We start from the raw sequence: 21,996 nt of genomic DNA, 5'->3' as shown, positions 1-21,996 counted from the left end.
GTCCGTGAGTATTATGTGTTAGCGATTTCTTTACACTATATACATCGTATATTTGCTGTGTATTTGTTTTGAGGTGACTAAATTGATGACTAGCATAGCTGCAACCTGTTAGCTGACCTGTTTTGCTTAGTGACACAGCATTTTTATTTCTTACATAGTCATGTCAGTGTAATGAATATTGTTCAGATTCTGATTTCTGTTTGCATTTGTGCTTTGTCGCAGTTTTACAGTAAATGTGGATCTTCATTAAACATGCAAGAAAAGTTACGCCTTGTGTTTATTGGAGGACTGCAGACTGTTGGCTAACTGTCTAGCTTTGGATAAAGACTACTCATTGCGAGGACAGTATAGTAAAAGGACAAGAGCACAGCGGGCACAATTAAACAAGATAACACAGTATGCAGCAACAATGAGTCTACGGTCAGGCAAACAGTATCAGCCAGCCCCTCAGCAACAGGAAGAGGGAGGGGAAAAGCAGCAAGAATCTTATCAAAGTGCTGATGCCCACTCAAAGTCAGCACATTCACAGTCGTCAAGGCGGTCAAGTCGAGCCTCCTCAGCCAGTTCTTCAGCATTAAAAGCTCGTGCCAAAGCGGAGGCTGCCCGTGCTCAGCTTACTTATGCACAAAAGGAGGCTAGCATCATGAAACAGAAAGCTGACCTTGAAGCAAGTCTTCATATTTTACAAAGCCAAAGAGCTATCGCTGCCGCTACAGCAGAAGCTGCTGCCTATGAAGAAGCTGGTAAATCTGTAATGAGTGAACTCAGTCAAGATTTACTAGAATTACCTATCAGTTCAGCCCAGCGCACCTCTGACTATGTCCAGCAGCATTCAAACGCATACTCTGGGGAAATCCCATTCAAGGTTGATCCTCTAGGCTGCCACAAGATGGCGCTTGAGCAATGTAAAATGGGCTTAAATGAAGCAGCCACCCAACATGATGAGAAAAACAGAGATGCTGATAAAGGACAAACTAATGTCAAACAAGAACAACAAAGGGAGGAATTAGGAGTTAAAATGTACTCCCCACGACCAACAGGACAGTCCTTTTACCCTCAAAGGGAGGCCACATCCGAGCCTCAGGGTGTGCAAGAAATAACAAAGTATCTAATCCGTCGCGAAATGATGAGTGCAGGTTTTCTCAAATTCAATGACCGTCCTGAGAATTATTGGTCATGGAAGGCATCATTTCAAAGTGCTACCAATGACCTACACCTTTCAGCCAGAGAAGAAATAGATTTATTAGTAAAATGGCTTGGTTTAGAGTCTTCAGAGCAGGCTAAGAGAATTCGCTCTGTGCATGTGTTCAACCCTGCAGCAGCCCTCCACTTAGTCTGGCAACGACTAGAAGAAAGTTATGGGTCACCGGAAGTAGTTGAACATGCACTGCTAAAAAAGATTGAAGATTTTCCTAAACTTACCAACAAAGATAATGTCAAGCTAAGAGAGTTGGGTGACATTCTTCAGGAGATAGAGTGTGCAAAAGAAGGTGGATATCTGCCAGGCTTGTCTTATATGGACACGGCTCGTGGAGTAAATCCCATTGTGGACAAGCTACCTCACAGCTTACAAGAGAAATGGATTGCCACGGGTTCTAGATATAAGGAGGAACACAGAGTCGCATTTCCCCCTTTCAGTTTTTTCTCCAGCTTTATAAGACAGCAGGCAAAAATAAGAAACGACCCTAGTTTTGCCTTTACACCACCCAGCAACCAGAGTTCAAAAACTGAGAAATACATAAAAAGTGGCAGCAGAGCTAGTGTAAATGTACACAAAACTGACATTCCACAAGAGTCCTCAACTATCCAGAGTAGCTCTGTTGAGAAGAAAATGGAAAGTCCTGATAAGCAATGCCCCATACATAAAAAACCCCACCCTCTCAGAAAATGTAGGAGTTTCAGAGCTAAGTCTTTGGAAGAGCGGAAATCATTCCTGAAGGAAAAGCACATTTGTTTCAAGTGTTGTGGGTCAACGCAGCATCTGGCAAAAAACTGCAGAGAGACAATTAAATGTATGGAGTGTGGTAGTGAAAGACACATTTCAGCTCTACATCCTGGCCCTCCTCCCACTGCAAAGGAAACCATCGAAGCCGAAACATGTGATGGCGGGGAGGTGAATGAAAATGTAGTCACTCCAGTCACATCCAAATGCACAGAGATTTGTGGTAATGTAGATATTCAATGCTCATGCTCCAAAATCAGCCCTGTGATAGTGTATCCTGCTGGAAAAAGAGAGGATGCAAGGAAAATGTACGCAGTGCTTGACGAGCAGAGTAATAAGTCACTTGCCAAATCTGAGTTTTTCCATCTTTTTAACATCACAACCTCATCAGAACCGTACACACTGAAAACCTGCTCTGGCGTAGTCACAGCTATGGGCAGAAGAGCTAAAAACTTCATGATTGAATCACAGGATGGAAAAATACGACTCCCCCTCCCAAAATTAATTGAATGTGATATGATTCCTGATGACCGCAGAGAGATTCCATCCCCTGACGTAGCACGTCATCACTCACACCTACAGCGAGTTGCAGACAAGATTCCGCCTGTGGATCCAGATGCTCCCATCCTTCTGCTCCTGGGTCGAGATATACTGCAGTTGCACAAGGTGAGGGAGCAGATCAATGGACCTAACAGTACACCTTATGCGCAGCGGCTAGACCTTGGGTGGGTCATAGTGGGTGAAGTCTGTCTGGGGGCAACTCATAAGCCAACAACTGTTAATGTGCTAAAAACGCATGTTCTCAGTAATGGTCGTTCATCCTTCCTCAGTCCATGTCCAAACAAAATCCTGGTGAAGGAGAATTTCAACCACATGCCATCTCATCACAGCTGTTCTCCATCTTTTTGTTCTGAGGAAGAATACCACAGGGGGAACATAGACAAGCTGGGATCTGCAGTTTTTGAGAAAACTAGAGATGATGACAAGCCAGCACTCTCAATGGACGATCAAGCTTTCCTTGACATAATGGAGAGAGAAGTTTATCAGGATGAAGGGAACAGCTGGGTGGCACCGTTACCATTCCGCTCCCCCAGACAGCGACTTCCAAGTAACAGAGATCAAGCGATGAAGCGACTTTCTTCTCTCAGGAAAATATTGGACAGAAAACCTGTAATGAAGAAGCAGTACATTGACTTTATGAAGAAAATGCTTGAAAATGACCATGCAGAGCCTGCTTCTTCACTGGAGAAATATAAAGAAAATTGGTACTTACCATCATTCGGGGTATACCACCCCCAAAAACCTGATCAGTTGAGAGTGGTGTTTGACTCAAGCGCTGAACATGATGGAGTGTCTTTAAACAAAGTGCTTCTTAGCGGACCTGATTTGAACAACACCCTCTTGGGCGTTCTCCTCCGCTTCAGAAAAGAGTCTGTAGCATTCATAGCTGATGTGCAACAAATGTTCTATTGTTTCGTGGTACGTGAAGACCACAGAGACTACCTCAGATTTCTATGGTACGAAGATAACGACCTCAGCAAAAATGTGAGAGACTATAGAATGAAAGTTCACGTGTTTGGAAACAGCCCCTCACCAGCTGTGGCCATCTATTGCATGAGGAGGGCTGCATTTGAGGGTGAGAGAGAACACGGCCTTGATGCCAAGCAGTTTGTAGTGAGACATTTTTATGTCGATGATGGTCTTGCATCTGTACCTACCCACGAAGAAGCTATCGACATCTTGACAAATACTCAAAAGATGTTAGCAGAGTCCAATCTGACATTACATAAGATAGCATCCAACAGCCACAAGGTCATGGAAGCTTTCCCAGCACATGAGCGAGCCACAGATTTGAAGGATTTGGACCTCAGATTGGATGATCTCCCTCTACAGCGTAGTTTGGGAGTCCTGTGGAGCCTGAAAACAGACAGTTTCACATTCCAAGTTTCCAAAGAGGAAAGACCATACACTCGGAGAGGTGTTCTAGCCACGGTCAACAGTTTGTATGACCCTTTAGGGTTTGTGGCTCCTGTGACAATGCAAGGAAAAGCCCTACTCCGTGAACTCTCAGCTGAGCAAAATGGCTGGGATGAACCACTGCCTTCGGAAAAGGAGGAAGAATGGAACAGATGGAAAGAATCTCTAAAAGATCTCCAATGTCTTCAGATAGCAAGGTGCTATGTTCCTTTTTCACAGTCCTCCGCCCAAAGAAGAGAACTGTGCATCTTTTCAGATGCATCTACAATGGCTATCGGAGCTGTAGCTTACTTAAGAGCCATTAATAATGAAGGTCAGTGCCATGTAGGGTTTATCATGGGCAAATCCAAACTAGCCCCACGGCCTGCTCACACTGTACCACGGCTGGAGTTATGTGCAGCTGTTCTGGCTGTGGAACTGTATGACCTACTAAGAGATGAGATTGACGCTGACATGGATGCTGTCAAATTCTTCACTGACAGTAAGATAGTCCTCGGCTACATATATAACAACACCAAGAGGTTTTACACATATGTTGCCAATAGAGTGACTCGCATCCGAAAATCTACACATCCTGAGCAATGGCACTATGTCTCTTCAGAGAACAATCCAGCAGATCACGCAACAAGGCCTGTTCATGCTTCCCAACTTCAACACACAAACTGGTTTTCTGGACCATCATTCCTAGCACAATCCAAGCCAGAACCATCACAGTCAGACATCTTCTCTCTGATAGATCCTGAAGCAGATGTAGAGGTACGGCCTGACGTCACATCTCTAATCACTAAAACTTCAGAAGTCCAGATAAAGTCACATCGCTTTGAAAGGTTTTCTCATTGGATGACCTTGTGTCGCACCATGGCATCACTAATTCGTGTTGCAGCATCATTCAAGAAGACATCTGATCAAAGCAAATGCCGTGGATGGAAGTGTTACAGTGAGCCGAGCACCGTGAGTGAGCTCCACAGAGCAAAGTCTGTGATTATTCTCACTGTGCAGCATGAGATCTTCAAGGAAGAATTCAGATGTGTTAATATGAAGCAAGCACTGCCAAAACAAAGTCCACTCACAAAGTTAAACCCCATTCTTGACGAAGATGGATTACTCAGGATTGGAGGTCGCCTGGGATCGGCAACTCTTACAAAGGAAGAAAAACATCCACTTATCATCCCCCATACTCACCACATCGCCTCTCTCTTGGTGAGATACTACCATGAGAAGGTAGCTCACCAGGGCCGTCATATCACAGAAGGAGCGATTAGAGCAGCAGGATTGTGGATTATCGGGAGCAAACGCCTGGTCTCATCAGTTATCTACAAATGTGTCATCTGTCGTAGGCTTAGAGGAACACTTCAGATCCAAAAGATGGCAGATTTGCCAGCTGACAGACTCTCACCAATGCCACCCTTCACCAATGTCGGTCTTGATGTTTTCGGTCCATGGACTGTGTTGACACGTCGCACAAGGGGAGGCAGTGCAGACAGCAAACGGTGGGCAGTTCTTTTCACATGCATGTCAACAAGAGCTGTGCACATCGAACTTGTTGAATCAATGTCCACATCCAGCTTCATTAATGCATTGAGAAGATTTTTCTCTATTCGTGGACCTGCAAAACTTCTCCGCTCAGACAGAGGTACTAATTTTATTGGTGCCTGTAAAGAATTGAGTATTGATCACAGGGATGCTACGCTGAACAGTTACCTTCAGGAAAAAGGCTGTACATGGCAATTTAATCCCCCATATTCCTCACATATGGGTGGTTCATGGGAAAGACTTATTGGTGTTGCAAGACGAATCTTGGATGCAATGCTTATTCAGTCTGCACATACTCGAGTCACACATGAAGTACTGAGTACCTTAATGGCTGAGGTGATGACAATAATGAATGCAAGACCATTGGTGTCATTGTCTACAGACCCCGACATGCCAACTGTCCTTACACCAGCAATGATCTTGACTCAGAAGACGAGTGCTCTATCAGCACCCTCCGGCACCTTTAACCCAACAGAGCTCCACACAAAACAGTGGAAACAGGTTCAGTGTCTTGCAGACGCCTTTTGGAAGAGATGGAGGGGGGAATACCTTGCCACTCTTCAGAATCGAAGGAAATGGACAGAGGACAAGCCCAACATCAAAGTTGGAGACGTTGTCTTGCTCAAGGATCACCAAGCTCACAGGAACAACTGGCCTGTAGGACTTGTTATTAAGACATTCCCCAGCAAAGACAACAAGGTTCGCAAGGCAGAAGTAAGGACAGCAAAAGAAGGGAGTGTGAAAGTGTTTCTGAGACCGATATCAGAGATGGTTGTCCTTTTGTCTGAGGGACAATAGAAAATGGACAATTTACATGTTAATGTTTGTATCTCATTCATTGTCTGTTAGTGGTACAATAGTATTGTGCCAGGCGGGGAGTATTCTGCCCTTTGTTTGAGTGCAAGTAGTTTTTTGTGTTCTGCAGTGCCCCCTCCTGATCATTCAACAGAAGTAGTTACAAAAACAGGAAGCTTCCTCCAGAGCTAACCAGACAGAGTAGAGAGCTCATGTGTTGGTATCTGCTGCAGCTATTTATTTTCAACATTGTTGCCTTGGACACTATTTGTCCGTGAGTATTATGTGTTAGCGATTTCTTTACACTATATACATCGTATATTTGCTGTGTATTTGTTTTGAGGTGACTAAATTGATGACTAGCATAGCTGCAACCTGTTAGCTGACCTGTTTTGCTTAGTGACACAGCATTTTTATTTCTTACATAGTCATGTCAGTGTAATGAATATTGTTCAGATTCTGATTTCTGTTTGCATTTGTGCTTTGTCGCAGTTTTACAGTAAATGTGGATCTTCATTAAACATGCAAGAAAAGTTACGCCTTGTGTTTATTGGAGGACTGCAGACTGTTGGCTAACTGTCTAGCTTTGGATAAAGACTACTCATTGCGAGGACAGTATACTAGATGTGTTTAAAGAAGCAGCCTTTTCACCACTCAAGCAAATTGTTTTATTGGCATATAAAATTGCAAATTATGTACAATAATTCATTGTTCGAACAGCAGTGATTTGCGTCTGACGCATCTAGGTCGCGGAAGTGGTACTCAAAAAACTCGTCCAGGGTTGGCAGGTCTGACTTTGTGATATAAGCATGAAAATCAGCAATATTATATGTAGGCTATAGTTTTCCGTGCTGTACCATATCTAGTGCAGATTGAGCTGGACCTCATGGGGGGCTTGCCTATTTGTACTATCTGCTAGTTTTTCCTGGACTACACCTTGATAGTGACTCAAGATAAAACAAATCAACATTTACCATTTACCTAAGATCAATGAAAATTTGAATATATTTAAACTTAAATTCAATTTTATAGCCTTATCTGAGACATGGTTAAATCAAGAGAAAGGTATTGATTTCCATATTGACGGTTTTGAGCTTCTTTATATCAATAGAACCAACAACAGGGGAGGGGGTGTGGCCCAGTATGTGGACAGTGACTTGAGATGCAAACCAGTCGAATATATGACAACTGTAATTGATGATTTAATGGAATGCATAACCATGGAAATTGAAGCAAGAGGGATGAGGAATATACTTGTGTATACAGAACATCGGGGTCACATGTAGAAACATTTTAAGATAGTTTGAAAGAATTAATATAAATAAAACATCTGCAATCTGTGGAGATTTATTTAATATTGACCTCCTAAATGTATCTAAACATAAAACATCAGATTTTCTGGATGCATTATATAGAAGAGGGCTATACCCATTGATCACCAAGCCCAGTAGAAAAACCTCCATTTGTGCAACATTAAGCGACTATTTATCTGTGTTTGCAATATATGATTAATATGAAATATGATAAATATATGACTTATCATTGTATGATAAACATTGTCCAACAACACCATGTTAACATAAACGTGGTTATAATAAAAAGCCTTGGATAAAAAATGGGCTTACAAACTTTATGCAAAAAGAAAAACAAACTTTAGAGAGATTTCATAGCAGCCAGGTGATAAAGAAGTTAAAGCAGGAGGAGGAACAATCCTGTTTGTGTGTCAGTGAACATCTGGAGCATCTTAACAAGATTGTGTAGTAGCTCCTAAAGAAATGAGCCCAGAAGAGAGTAGAGATTAGGGTTGTGCCCGAATACAAATCATTTAGTCAGCAAAGCACGTATAGTGTTTTTTTTTTAACTAAAATTTGTTTCATATAAATATTTTAAAAATTATTTGTATTCGGGAAGAAACCCCCCCCAAAAAACATGTCAAATACCAGCACGCATGTCTGTTACATCACTATCTCAGTCTCTCTCTTCTGCTCCGCTGTTACATCTATCAGCAGGTCTCAATGAGGGGAGTCACATCCACCTGCTACATGATGCACATTTCCTTGTTTGAACATCACTCCCGGAGCTGGGGGTGTTCCCCAGAGAAGTCGCTAAAGAGATGGGTGGATGAGGAGGGAGGAGCAGCTAAAGAGACGGGAGGAGGAGGAGGAGGATGGAGTATCCTTGTGGAACATTTAAAATGGTGAAGATGCTCGAATTTTGGTTAATGGCAGGGGTACCAGGCAGGGTCGTTCTGACCCCACCAAGTATGAATGGATGAACCAGTTAAGTTAATGTTGCTCGTTCTGATAACTTTGGCTGCTGTCCGTTTGCTTTTGAGAGCTCTGAGTGGGCTAGGGAGAAGGATCCGCCACTCTTAACTGCGATCCAAGCGACGAGAAGCGATTAAGCCAACTGACCCCTCTAACCGACTGTGATAGGACAGGTCACCTGCTGTCATAGAAGGAAAGATGTGGTCCACATCTAGGGCGAGTGGAGTAGTTGCCAGGAGCAGGCTATTACTCAAGAGGAAGGAGGAGGAGAGCCCGGCTGGGACTCCTAAAAGAAAGAAGGTACCATCTGGAGCGAGGGCTCTTTTCCCGGCTGGGAAAAGAGCAGGCATGATCTTCCTAAGCACGGAGAAGGGATGGAAACCCAAGCGGGCTAGCAAGGGTCTTCCATCGACAGTCATGGTGGGCCTCCGGGTGCCATGGCTAGTCCAACCGTGCAGGTTGTGCGCTGCCAGTCTGGGCTCGGTGAGGGCCGCCCAGACTCACTTGAGGAAAGCACACAAACCAAGGGTGATTCTTTTCATCTGCGGCAAGTGTGCTGGTACTCACAAGACCCCACACCGAGCGACGTGCCACGCAGCGAAGTGTGGGGCAACCCAATCCGGAGCGGGTACCATCACGGGGTTTGCCTGCAATACATGCCCTAAATCTTTCTCCTCACAGAGGAGCCCCTTGGCCCATCAGAGGAGGAAACACCTGGGCTTGTATGTCAGCAAGGCAAGAGAGCGGAAGGCTAAGGCGGCAACCGACAGTGGGTGGACCCAGGCCGAACTGGCAACCCTGGAACGCGTGCATAGCGACCTCGGCGGAAAATCTGGGTTCCTCGAGGCAGCGGTTTCGGCCCTCCCCCACTACAAGAAGGCCCAGATGCAGCGAAAATGGAGGAGCCTCAGGAGGCGGAGGAGAAAAACTGTGGATAAGTCCCCCACAGCGGTTGCCTTAGGGAAGTTGCCGGACCTCAGTGAGGAGCTGCCTCTCAGAGCCCCGGTGGCCCTGGTCAAGGAGCACCTTGCAAAGACCTTGCAGGTGAACAGTGCTGATGGCGTGTCACCACTGACCTCCTCCTGCAAGGCAACCAACCGTTATCTGAGGAAAGTACTCGCGGATTCGGGGCCACGCTCGAATCGTGAGTACGGGAAGGAACACCTGGTCGGATCGTCAAAAACGCCTCAAAATGAACAAGAGGCTCCGATACAAGAACTTGCAGACGCTGTATCGGAGCAACAGAAGCTCTGCTGCGAGGTTGGTGCTCGATGGCAGGGAACAAACGGTCTGCCGTATTGATCCCAGACTGGTCACTGAGACATACAAGGGGATATGGGAGAGAGACGACAGTTTCGTGGGCCTTGGTTAGTTCGCCTCCTTGCCGGAGGCGGACAACTCGTCCCTATGCCCTCCCATCTCACGGCTGAGGCGCTACAGGCACTTCGGAAGATGGACCAGGCGAGTGCGCCTGGTCCCGATGGCGTTGGACGGCCTCGGACGGTTGCCGAGGTGCCTCAAACAGAGCCGAACCACCTTGATCCCCAAGTCTAGTGATCAGAGTAAAGCCGGCGACATTAACAACTGGCGCCGCATTACGATCGGCTCGGTAGTCTTGAGAGCGTTCTCAAGAGTCTTGACCATGAGACTGACCGAGGCTTGCGCCATCCACCCTCGTCAGCGGGGCTTCACAGAAGCGCCAGGCTGCTCCGAGAACCTGGCCATCCTCGACAGACTTATCCGGGTAAGTCCCAGAGGAAAACATTGGCTGTCGTGTTCATCGATCTGACCAAGGCATTCCACACTGTCTCCCACAAGCATATTGCCGAGGTGCTTGAGAGACGTGGAGTGGATGAGTTGATTAGAGGACTCATCCGAGACTCCTACAGGAATTGCTTCTCGACAATAAAGACTGCTCAAGGCGACACCAGGAAGATCGGGATCAAGGTGGGTGTAAAACAAGGCAATTCAATGTCTCCTCTGCTCTTCAACCTGGCCCTCGACCCACTTCTCCACATGTTGGAGAAGCTGGGGGTGGGGTTTAGTGTTGAGGGCACCGCCATCACCTCACTGGCGTTCGCGGACGACCTGGTGATTCTGAGTGACTCGTGGGAGGGTATGTCCAGGAACTTGGAAATCCTGGACAGATTCTCGGACCTTACGGGCCTGAGGACCAATCCCACCAAGTGTCATGGATTCCTTATTGGGAGCGACGGCCCAAAACGATACACAGTCAACGACTGTGACGCTCGGTCACTCTCGGGAATGCCCATTCACATGGTGGGGGAGCAGGAATCGGCGAAGTATCTGGACATCCTGATAAATCCCTGGAAAGGGATCCTGAATCCCCCACTAAGAGATACAATAAAAGACATGACGGACAAGATATCCAAGGCCCCCCTGAAACCATCTCAGAAGGTCGAGCTTTTGAGAACGTACGCTATCCCACGGACGGTGTACGTCGCGGACCACGGCTCGGCCTCACAAACAGCGTTGGACGAGTGTGACAGGGACATTCGGACACAGGTGAAGAAGTGGCTCCACCTGGAGCCATTCACCACCGACGGGCTGCTGTACAGCAGATGTGTGGATGGAGGACTTGGTATCATGAGATTAGCTGCCCAGATCCCGGCAATCCAGCTAAGGAGGCTGTTGTCTCTATACAACTCGACCGATGAATGCACCAGGACGATCTCTAGAGCCTCCATCCCAGTGTCCCGGATATGGCAGCTCTGGCGGCAGGTGCTGCGGGATGGGGGCAGGCCGGACAAGAACAGTCGGCCGGACTTGGATCAGACCGATGTCAGCAGGGCGAGCACGTCGGCGTGGAGATCGTGTGCGTTCGACAAGTGGTGTAAGTTGATCAAGCAGGGCGTGGGAACGGTCATGTTCAAGAGCGACAAGATCTCCAACGGCTGGACCCGGGATCCCGAAAAGCACCGGCTTACACAATCGGAATTGATCATGGCACTGCAACTCTATACTAACACACTCCCTACCCTTTCGCTGCTGTGGAGAGGAAGGGGGCCCAAGGAGTCGCAACAGTGCAGACTTTGTCAACAAGAGAAGGAGACCGTGCAGCATATTATTGGGAACTGTGCGGAGCTCAAGAGGAACCGCATGGCCAGCCACAACAAGGTGTGCATGTTCCTCCAGAAGGAGGGTGAAGACTTAGGCTGGCACGTGATGAGGGAAAAGAATTTTTGGTAATGGCAGGGGTACCAGGTGGGGTCGTTTTGACTCCGCCCAAGCATGAATGGATGAACGAGTTAAGTTAATCTTGCTCGCTCTGATAACTTTGGCTGTTGTCCGTTTGCTTCTGAAAGAGTTCTGAGTGGGCCAGGGTGCAAGACCCGCCACTCTTGACTGCGATCTGAGCTACGACAAGCAATAAGCCAACTGACCCTTCTGACTGACTGTGATAGGACAGGTCGCCTGCTGTCATAGGAAGAAAGATGTGGTCAACCCCGAGGCGTGAACGTGTCTGTCGGCCGACGGCACGTGACGCTGGAGTAGGGGCGGCTCCTGGCAGTGCGGATATGGCAAGCGGAGTAGTAGTCCGGAGCAGACTACTACTCAGATGGAGGAAGGAGGAGAGCCCGGCTGGGACTCCTAAGAGAAAGAAGGTACCATCTGGAGCGAGAAGGGCTCTTTTCCTGACTGGGAAGTGAGCAGGAATGATCTTCCTCAGCACGGAGAGGGGATGGAAGCCCAAGTGGGCTAGCAAGGGACTTCCATCCACAGTCATGGTGGGTGTCTGGGTACCATGGCTAGTCCAAACGTGCCGGTTCTGCGCCGCTAATCTGGGCTCGGTGTGGGCCACCAAGACTCACCTAAGGAAAACACAAGCCAAGGGTGATTCTTTTCATCTGCGGTAAGTGTGCTAGTACTTTTAAGACCTCACACCGAGTGACGTGCCATGCGGCGAAGTGTGGGGCAACCCGATCTGGAGCGGGTTGTATAACGGGGTACGCCTGCAATACATGCCCTAAAACTTTCTCCCCACAGAGGGGTCTCTCGGCCCATCAGGGGAGGAACCACCTGGGTGTGTATGTCAGCAAGGCGAGGGCGCAGATGGCAAGGGTGGCAAAGGACGGTGGGTGGACATAGGCTGAACTAGCAATCCTGGATCGTATACACGATGACCTCGGAGGGAAATCTGGGTTCCTCAAGGCCGTGGATTCAGCCCTCTCCCAATATACGAAGGCCCAGATACAACAGAAGTGGAGGAACCTCAGGAGTTTGAGAGGAAAAGTTGTGGTTAAGTCCCCCACAGCCGTCGTCTCGGGTAAGTTGCCGGACCTTCGAAAACAGCTGCCCCCCAAGGCCCCAGTGGCCCTGGTCAAGGAGCACCTTGCCAAGACCCTGCCGGCTCACAGTGTTGACGGCATGTAACTGCTGACATCCTCCTGCAGGGCAATTAATGGATATGGAGGAAGGTACTCGCGAAGTTGTGGACACGATGCCACACTCGAGTCGTGAGTACGGGTAGAAAAACTTGGTCAGATCACCAAAAGCGCCTAAAGACGAAGAGACTCCGATACAAGAACTTGCAGATATTGTATCGGAGCAACAGAAGCTCCGCAGCGAGACTGGTGCTTGATGGCAGGGATCAAACAGTTTGCCGTATTGATCTCAAACTGGTGACTGAGACGTAGTGAGGGATCTGGGAAAGGGATGATTGTTTTGTGGGCCTCGGACAGTTTGCCTCCCTGCCGGAGGCGGACAAGACATGTGGGACAAGAAGGGCTAGAAGCTGGCCGATCTGTTTAACGCCATAATGTACAGTGGGCGTTTGCTGAGGTGCCTCAAGCAGAGGTCGTACGACCCTGATCCCTAAGTCTAGTGACCAGAGTAAAGCCGGTGATATCAACAACTGGCTCCCGATCGGCTCGGTAGTCTTGAGAGCGTTCTCAAGAGTCTTAACCATGAGACTAACCGAGGCATGTGCCATCCACCCTCGTCAGCGGGGCTTCACCGAAACGCCAGGCTGCTCTGAGAACCTGGCCGTTCTTGACAGACTTTTCAGGCTGAGTAAGTCCCAGAGAAAAACGCTAGCCATAGTGTTCATTGATCTGACCAAGGCCTTCGACACTGTCTCCCACAAGCATATCGCTGAGGTGCTTGAGAGATGTGGTGTGGATGAGTTAATCAGAGGTCTCATCAAGGACTCCTACAGGAATTACTACTTGACAGTAAAAACTGCTCAAGGCGACACCATAAAGTTCGGGATCAGGGTGGGCGTGAAACAGGACGTTCCAATGTCTCCGCTGTGCTTCAACCTGGCACTGGATCCACTTCTCCACAAGTTGAATAGGCTGGGTGTGGGGTTCAGTGTTGAGGGCACTTCCATCACCTCACTGGCTTTCGCCGACGATCTGGTGCTTCTGAGTGACTTGTGGGATGGCATGTCCAGGAACTTGGAAATCCTGGATAGGTTCTCAGATCTCACAGGCCTGAGGACCAACCCCACCAAGTGTCATGGTTTCCTTATTGGGAGCAACGGCCCAAAATGGTACACGGTCAACGACTGTGATGCTCGGTCACTTGCGGGAATGCTTATCCACATGGTGGGGGAGCAGGAATCTGCAAAATCTGGGCGTCCAGATAAATCCCTGGAAAGGGATCCTGGAACCCCCACTAAGAGAAACAATAAAAGATATGATGGACAAGATATCCAAGGCCCCTCTGAAACCATCTCAGAAGGTCAAGCTTTTGAGAACGTACGCCTTTCCACGGCTCGGCCTCTCAAACGGCGCTGGACGAATGTGACAGGGACATTGGCACACAGGTGAAGAAATGACTCCATCTGGAGCCTTTCACCACCGACGGCCTGCTGTACAGCAGGTGTGTGGATGGGGGACTTTTCATCACGAAAATGGCTGCACACATCTCAGCAATCCAGCTCAAGAGAATGATGTCTCTGTACAACTCAACCGACCAGTGCACCAAAACAATCTCCAGAGCCTCCCTCCCAAAGCCCGAGAAAATGAGTCGGCTGGACCTAGGGCAAATCGACACAAGCGGGGCAAACACGTCAGCCTGGAGAGAGAGAGGGTGTTTGACAACTGGAGCAAATTGGTGAGGCAGGGCTTGGGCACTGTTGTGTTCAGGAATGACAAAATCTCCAACAGCTGGACCCGGGACCCAGAGAAGCATCGGCTGAAACAATCCGAACTAATCACGGCACTGCAACTCCGTACCAACACACTCCCTAACCTCTCACTGCTGTCGAGAGGAAGGGGGCCCAAGGAGTCACAACAGTGCAGACTCTGTGAACAAGAAAAAGAGACCATGCAGCATATTATTGGGGACTATGTAAAGCTCAAAAGGAAATCCCCAGCAAAACAAAATATGTGACGACCTTAAAAAGGAGGATGAAGACATGGGCTGGCATGTGATGAGGGAAAAAAGACTTGTGTCTGGAGACAGTGTTACGGGAGTACTGGACCTCATCATGATCCGGGATCGCACTGCCTTGATTCTTGACGTGACTATCTGTTTGAAAAAACAGAATGCACGCTGTTGGATGTGGAGGAAAGGACTTCAGACTTCAAACTTCAGAGTACTTTATGTGATTATTAGTAAATGTCTTCTGATTTTGAAGCCATTATCCTTATTAATAAATGTAATATCCTTGTTTTGTGCAGGTGCAGGAGTGGATTGTCAGAAAGACGAACAAGTAAGGCAACACCATTATTAGTGTAGAGGAGCACAGGAATGCTGCACAACAAGTGGCCACGTTAGACCTGTCACAGGAAGAGGAGTTTGTAAGTTCATCAAGTTTCCTGTGCGAACCTGTTCAAAAGCAGAAATTAAATTGATGAACTATAGCAGCCATCTTTTCATCAGATATTATTTGTTTCAGGGACCAATGTTTCAGCTCTACCGACCTTTCTCAGGGCAACAACTGACAGACTTTTTCACCCTATATATCAACTCACCTGCCACAGGTGGCTCCTGATTAGCAATCAGCAGGTAAGGCACCTGACACACTTCCTGTTTCTTCCATATATGGTCTTCTTAGATATACCAAAAAACTGTACCATCATTAAAAGCTCCAGGAATATAACGATTTCATGAACAATAACAGACATCAAATATTTAACATTTCACTAACCAAGTGTGTGTGTGCGTGTGTGTGTGTGTGGTTGAGCGAGTGCAGAGAGCGAGCGGCAGAAACGTGACGTGAACGCAAGTGGAGCAAAGAAGAAGGTTAGCAGTAAGTTGTCAATAAGGCAGTAAATGTAGAGTACAGTCAGTTAATAAATGCTGCAGCTCCTCAAGACAAAGAAAATACTCGTCTATCAAAAGGGCTGCCAGCAATTCTTATTTTAGTGTCAATCTCAGCCGCTCTTTAACAGAGAACGGAGAAATGTCTGGCTGATGAGTCTCTGTCTTGAGTTTTTCCCCCGTTTTGGATTATTCCATCTTCTGGTGAAGACATATCTTCCACCACTCTCAAAAATAGAATCAGTATTGTGTTTATACATTAAGAGTCTTGCTGTACACTAAAATAATGATTTGTTGTAAGTACTGGAAACACAGTGCTCGGTGTTGACGTTGATTCCAGCCCTTCATTCTAACCAGTAACGCTCGTGTTACATCAGACGCCATCTTATGGTGAAGAAATAGATTACACTCTACAGTCGGTAGGCCTGTTGTGTTCATACATCAGGAGGGCTTGCTGTAAAACAATATGTCATGAGCATCTATGGCACAGGAGTCAGGGTGATTCAAGTCTTTTATTCTATAATGAGACACACAACCAGTCAGTTCAGGAGGACGGACAGACGGATCAGCACAGCTTGCTCCCACAACACCATGAAAATCCTTCTCTGCTGTAGGTTACTATGTTGGCTTGAAAGACTTTACATTGTGGTCGTATAGTGATACAATCATAATAAAATAAACTTACAAATGAAATAAAATAAATTAAAATGACTGTGTACCTTTTTACAATATCAATAACTCTCTATAACATCAATATCTACAGTATTATACCAAAACTAGAATGGATTCTTTACAGTAGAAAAGATGTCATTTAATCCCATGCAAGTTTTTATATATATATATATATATATATATATATATATATATATATATATATATATATATATATATATATATATATATATATATATATATATATTACATTTATGTTCCTCTGCTGCCACCTTCAGGAATGTTACAGTAACAGCAGACAAGCTGGTTTATCCCTGTTAACAAGCATGAATGAATCTGTTACCTATTAAATGGCTGATTTAACTTCACTCTGCTTCACATATCTGAACATACTGTAACGGACTGTGTTCATGTCAGTGTTTAACTGTTATGAGTGTTACTGTAAGAAACATTAGGTCCCAGCGTAAGTCACTGTACACAATGTCCTCTTCCAACCTGAAAGACCAGGTTAACTATAGAGAACATATTTGACCTTCAAAGGTCAGCAACACAATCACAGCCCAAACCTATGCAGTAGAAACATCTGGTCAACGTGAAGTGGAAACAATAACAATACAGGACTCTTACAGATAAAGTATTATCATGAATTCCACCCATATCAGTTCTTCTCTGTCTTGTTTCATACAACCAGAGTTGCCTGGTGCCGGGGACAGGAAGGAGCAGCAGAGGAAAGAGGAAGACGCCAGCTGCAAAAGAAGGTTTCAGCAAGGACAAGGCCAACTAAGACAAAGCTAACCGCTACTTCTCGCCAAATCAAGGTGAAGCTGTATTTTACAAAAACCGTGGAAGAAAATGTTGTGGAGATTGTACCATGGAACAAACATTTCAAGCATCTTAAATGCCTTGTTGATCAGTCTAAACCCAAAATCTGAACATCTGATCATATTCAGCACAAACTTTGACTCAGTTTCACAAAAAGATTGAAAACAACACGTGTGTTGAGCTTCACTTTGCAGCACATATGCTGAAGGCTGCAGCACATATGCTGAAGGCTGCAGCACATATGCTGATGCACATATATATGGAACCATGCTGCCATCTATTGACAAGAGTGAGTTAATGAATGCTTTGTAACCATGGATTTGTATTTTAGTCACCCAAGTGTTGTGATCTATTAACCTCATGGCCATATTTTAACAGTTAAATTTGATAAGCAGTTGTGTTGAAAGAATGTATTTTCTGAAGTAGTGGGAATGTAAAGACATAATTTTTGAAGCATTTGATTTTAAGGTTTTCTTTCATTGTTAAACAATATTTACATTGATTGCATTTATATTATGAAGCAAGGGTTATGTTTAACTCATATTTACATTTGTTTCTGAAAGCAATCAATCTAATCATCCTGCCTAACTTTATTTCTTTTCATCCTATTAAACTTTATTTCAGTAGATGGTTTGATATGTGTAAATAGTTTAAAGAAACAGTCAAGAAGTTTATGTATGGTTCATAATAAGTCAATTCTTCTAATTACAAACATTAACCTTCATATTAATGCTTCGTGATGTTTAAGCATACATCCTTCATTGAATCAAGTTTCCCAATGGTTTTACAAATATGATACAAGCTGCAGGACTGTTATTAATCAGAAAATATCATGAAAGACTTGAACATTATGAACATAATGTTTACAGCTTTAATGTGAAATAATAGGCAAGAATGACTTGAAGTGTGAGCTTTTGCATGTAAAACCTCAGAATTAGACTTCCCCAAAATTTCTCTATTCAGGAGACGCAGGCTGCAAACCATCAGGCACAGCTATCAATAATTTGGTGCAAAACCCTTTAGTACAAACCCAAACCTGTTTTATCCTAACTTAGAAAAAAGCCTCAAAGAGATTCCTCTTTGAGCTGGCCTCCTGGGGGAGAGTGTTAGATTCTTAAAACGTCTCCTTAATTTTTTTTTCATCTAAATATATCCATATTTAATCTTTCATTGCAACGAGTTTATTTGTTTTTGTTTTATTGGTAATATTAAGTCTCGTATTGCTACGTATAATAATTTGATTTTGAAGAAAACACATACAGTATTTTATTTTTAAGTAGACGCCACTGAAGATTTGAGCAGAGTCAGTCTAAACTTTATTTGGTACCACAGCCTGAATCCTCAAGGCTCCTCTGAGAGCAATACTGTAAACTGGAAGATAAGCCGGCCTAAAGACTCTTTCAGAGTGGCCTGAAACGGCTCGATTCTTTGCGCTTACGAAGACATACACACAGACCACAGCCTGATCCGGGCTCTTTCACTGCAACACCGCTGGTGATGCTGCACCAACAACGCTGGACCTGCCAAGATGACACCACTACCACGATGAAACACCTCAACAGTAAGGCATAACATGGCTTTATGATCAAGGGTTGATGTTTGTTACATACTCCCCCCCCTGCTGGATGGGATATGTATAGTCCTGCTACTGATCCTCTTGTTTGTGCTCTCTCCCAGGCGGCCTTAAGTGGATAATTGGGGGGAGGGCCTCTCTCATCTTCCCAGCCTGATCAACAGCAGCTTGTTTTGTGTGTTTGTGCAAAGAGGGAGGTGGAAAAAGAGTTAAAACAAAGAGAAAGAAAACAGGAAGATGGAAAAGTGTATTTTTAAGGTCTTTTGTTGCTTATGTTTTATTGTTTGTTTGTGTTTTACTGTTTTAGGGTCTTATTTTTTGACAGTTTTACTCTTGTGAAGCAGTTTGTGACCTTGCTCTGTGAAAGATGCTATACTAAATAAACTTTACTTACTAACTTACATGTTTATCAACATAACAGAAATCATCATATTTCAATAACATGAACCAAAATGCTATTAGTCGTGTATAAATATAAATCCTAGTGGACAAAGTTGAGCTGAAGCAGAAGCCAGAAGACAATATAATCCAGGTTTAATTAGCACAATGATGTATTTGAACTCTAATTCTAATATTCTAATGTGGTAACAAACCAAAGTAGTCAAAGTATATTTCTATGATTCACTCAGAACTTTGTTACAGAGGGTTTTAATTAAGTAAGATAAGCCACTAAAATCAATTTTATTGGTGCTTTGTCTACACAATATTACACCGTGCAAATAGAACTGCAGTAAGTTACTTTACTTAATAATAAATGTTCAGTTTCTTGTTGATACAACTTTAGTTGTTTATGTGTCGACTAAGTTTAGTTTTTCAGATTGTACTTTCCTGTGGTGGTGTTACCGTGGACTGTATTATATAAAGAGGTGTTTCTGATATTTTGTCCACCTCATAAGCATCCCATAATAAATGCAAGCAACTTTTCTTATTGTAACTTAACAGTCAGAGACTTCATCAAGATCAGAAACATCATGGTGTGGTGGAATCCAATCAGGAATAGTTCGCTGAGTCATTTGATGAGAGACAGATTTGTCAACCGTGTGGACAATCAAACCTCTGATACACGGGATCAAACAACAGCCACAAAATACAAACACATTGAACCAAGCAAACCACACCGTCCAGGACGTCTGAATGGATTCCATGGTCATCGTTCGGGTTCCATCGTAGATCCCACGATGGTGACACTAAGATTCACTCAGCACGTCACTTAGTTGGAGCTCGGCCTGCTCTTGTCGGACAGTATGCCGATACTGTCACTTCTACTTCTCTTCCTGGTCTGTGAGTGGATGTCTTTGTGTTGGTCACCTGAGAGCAGCGATCCGCCTACACTCTCGTAGAGTCCTCAATCGCGCTGTGGTGACTTACTCTGTTGTTGATGTCTCTGGTGGAGGTGGAACTGTTTTGCAGTGGTTGGCATGGATCCAGGTGACTCTTTCAGCTACCTTTACTGCCGTCTGTGTGGTCAACAGCACCTGGAATGGGCCCGTCCACCACTTAGAGCGCCAAGCCTTTCATCACTATCCAGTCAAAAGGCTGCCGGCCATGAAGGGGTCCTTTGGCTGGAGTTGGTACTGCTTCTTTCACTTGATTTGCTGAAGGAAAAAAACTTCAATCCATTTGGAAAACATGTCAACAATTACCAGACAATATTTCTTTCCTTCACTTGGTGTTAGTTCAATGAAATCCATCTGTAAGTGATCAAATGGTTTATCTGGTGAAGGGTGTGCACCTTGTGGTGTTTGAATACTTCTGCCAATATTGTTCGTGGCACAGATAACACATGATTGACTAAATTTTGGGGCATAGTTAGTAAAAGTCTTTGTGAACCAGTGTTGTGAAATAGTATCCATCATCCCTCCTCTTGAGGCATGGTCCAACCCATGACTCAACTTTGCATAGTGAGGAAACAAATACTTTGGCAGACATGGTTTGTCATTGGGGCCGTACCGTACCCGTCTTTGAAAACACATCCACTGTTTGTCCACTGAGTCTTCTCAGTCTGATCAGCTCTCTGCTGGAGTTCTCGCCCCCCTCTCGCCCCTGCTGGAAACGCGGTGTGCGGCGCGCGTCACCGGGTGGGGGTTGTCGGGGGGCGGTGTCCGCCGCCGTGAGGAAGGCGGGTCGGTCGGGGGGGATCGGGTCAGTCGGCGTGGATCTCCCCAGCTACGGCGCCCGTTGGGCCCCGTTCATGCGGGTCCTGGCGGGTCGCCTCGGGTGGCGCCTAGCAGCTGACTTAGAACTGGTGCGGACCAGGGGAATCCGACTGTTTAATTAAAACAAAGCATCGCGAAGGCCCACGTAGGGTGTTGACGCGATGTGATTTCTGACCAGTGCTCTGAATGTCAAAGTGAAGAAATTCAATGAAGCGCGGGTAAACGGCGGGAGTAACTATGACTCTCTTAAAGGCCAAGTGGTAAATGATTACCGCTTTCGCTGGTCTCCTGGGATTTGTGACGGCCTGGGGGCCACCCGCAGCCCTGGAGACGAAGAGAACCATGACCCGGCAAGGAGTATCTCCTTGGGTAAGAGCTGCTCTGGCCATGGTAGCATCATAGTGACCCCTCACCTCCTCGTGGTCCCGCCGGCAATGTACTCGTGGAGAGTACGGCGAAGAGGGTAACCCAGGAAGCACGGATGGGCGCACCAACGGGCATCCACTGTGGGATCAGCCTAGTCTGTCCCCCATGATCTTATGGATGAACAACTTAAATTTGGGAACAAAAATAAAGATCGTAGCGTGCAGCAACGATGTCCGGAATAAGGAAAGAAGGAACAGTGGTCAGGATCGAATGATGGGAACAACTAACGTCGGGAAGACACTAGGGTGTCTGCACCGATGTGGCCCCTGCCCATAAAATTGAGTGTCTAGGTGCTGACGCTCGAATTTTTGGCAATGGCAGGGGTACCAGGCGGGGTCGTTCTGACCTCGCCCTAAGCATGAATGGATGAACGAGTTAAGTTAATCTTGCTCGTTCTGATAACTTTTGCTGCTGTCTGCTTTTGAAAGAGTTCTGAGTGGGCCAGGGTGTAAGACCCGCCACTCTTAACTGCGATCGAAGCTAAGACAAGCAAAAGCCAACTGACGCATCTGACTGACCGTGATAGGACAGGTCGCCTGCTGTCATAGAAAGAAGGATGTGGTCAACCCCGAGGCGTGACCGTGTACGTGTCCGTCGGCC

The 21,996-nt window shown here is 45.8% G+C and overlaps 1 protein-coding gene and 1 long non-coding RNA gene across 2 annotated transcripts; both read left to right on the top strand.

The window, feature by feature from the left end:
• Positions 1-889: 889 nt before the first annotated feature.
• Positions 890-6,863, top strand: LOC137178737 (uncharacterized). Its single transcript, XM_067583962.1, has 2 exons — positions 890-6,521; positions 6,740-6,863. Exon 1 carries the CDS (start codon positions 890-892, stop codon positions 6,248-6,250), a length of 5,361 nt encoding a protein of 1,786 aa, XP_067440063.1. The 3' UTR covers positions 6,251-6,521; positions 6,740-6,863.
• An 8,213-nt stretch (positions 6,864-15,076) lies between these two features.
• On the top strand, positions 15,077-17,201 carry LOC137178741 (uncharacterized). Its single transcript, XR_010927190.1, has 4 exons — positions 15,077-15,284; positions 15,383-15,492; positions 15,680-15,736; positions 17,111-17,201. It is a non-coding gene; the product is annotated as an uncharacterized lncRNA (long non-coding RNA).
• Positions 17,202-21,996: the final 4,795 nt, after the last annotated feature.

Source organism: Thunnus thynnus, unplaced genomic scaffold (assembly GCF_963924715.1).
Source record: "Thunnus thynnus unplaced genomic scaffold, fThuThy2.1 SCAFFOLD_41, whole genome shotgun sequence".
Lineage (NCBI taxonomy): Eukaryota > Metazoa > Chordata > Actinopteri > Scombriformes > Scombridae > Thunnus > Thunnus thynnus.
The sequence above is the reverse complement of the archived record's forward strand: the minus strand, read 5'-3'. Positions and strand labels throughout refer to the sequence as shown.

Bases quoted from the DNA above. Each gene is read 5' to 3' on its own strand.
- LOC137178737 (XM_067583962.1), top strand. From the start codon at position 890: ATGGCGCTTGAGCAATGTAAAATGGGCTTAAATGAAGCAGCCACCCAA.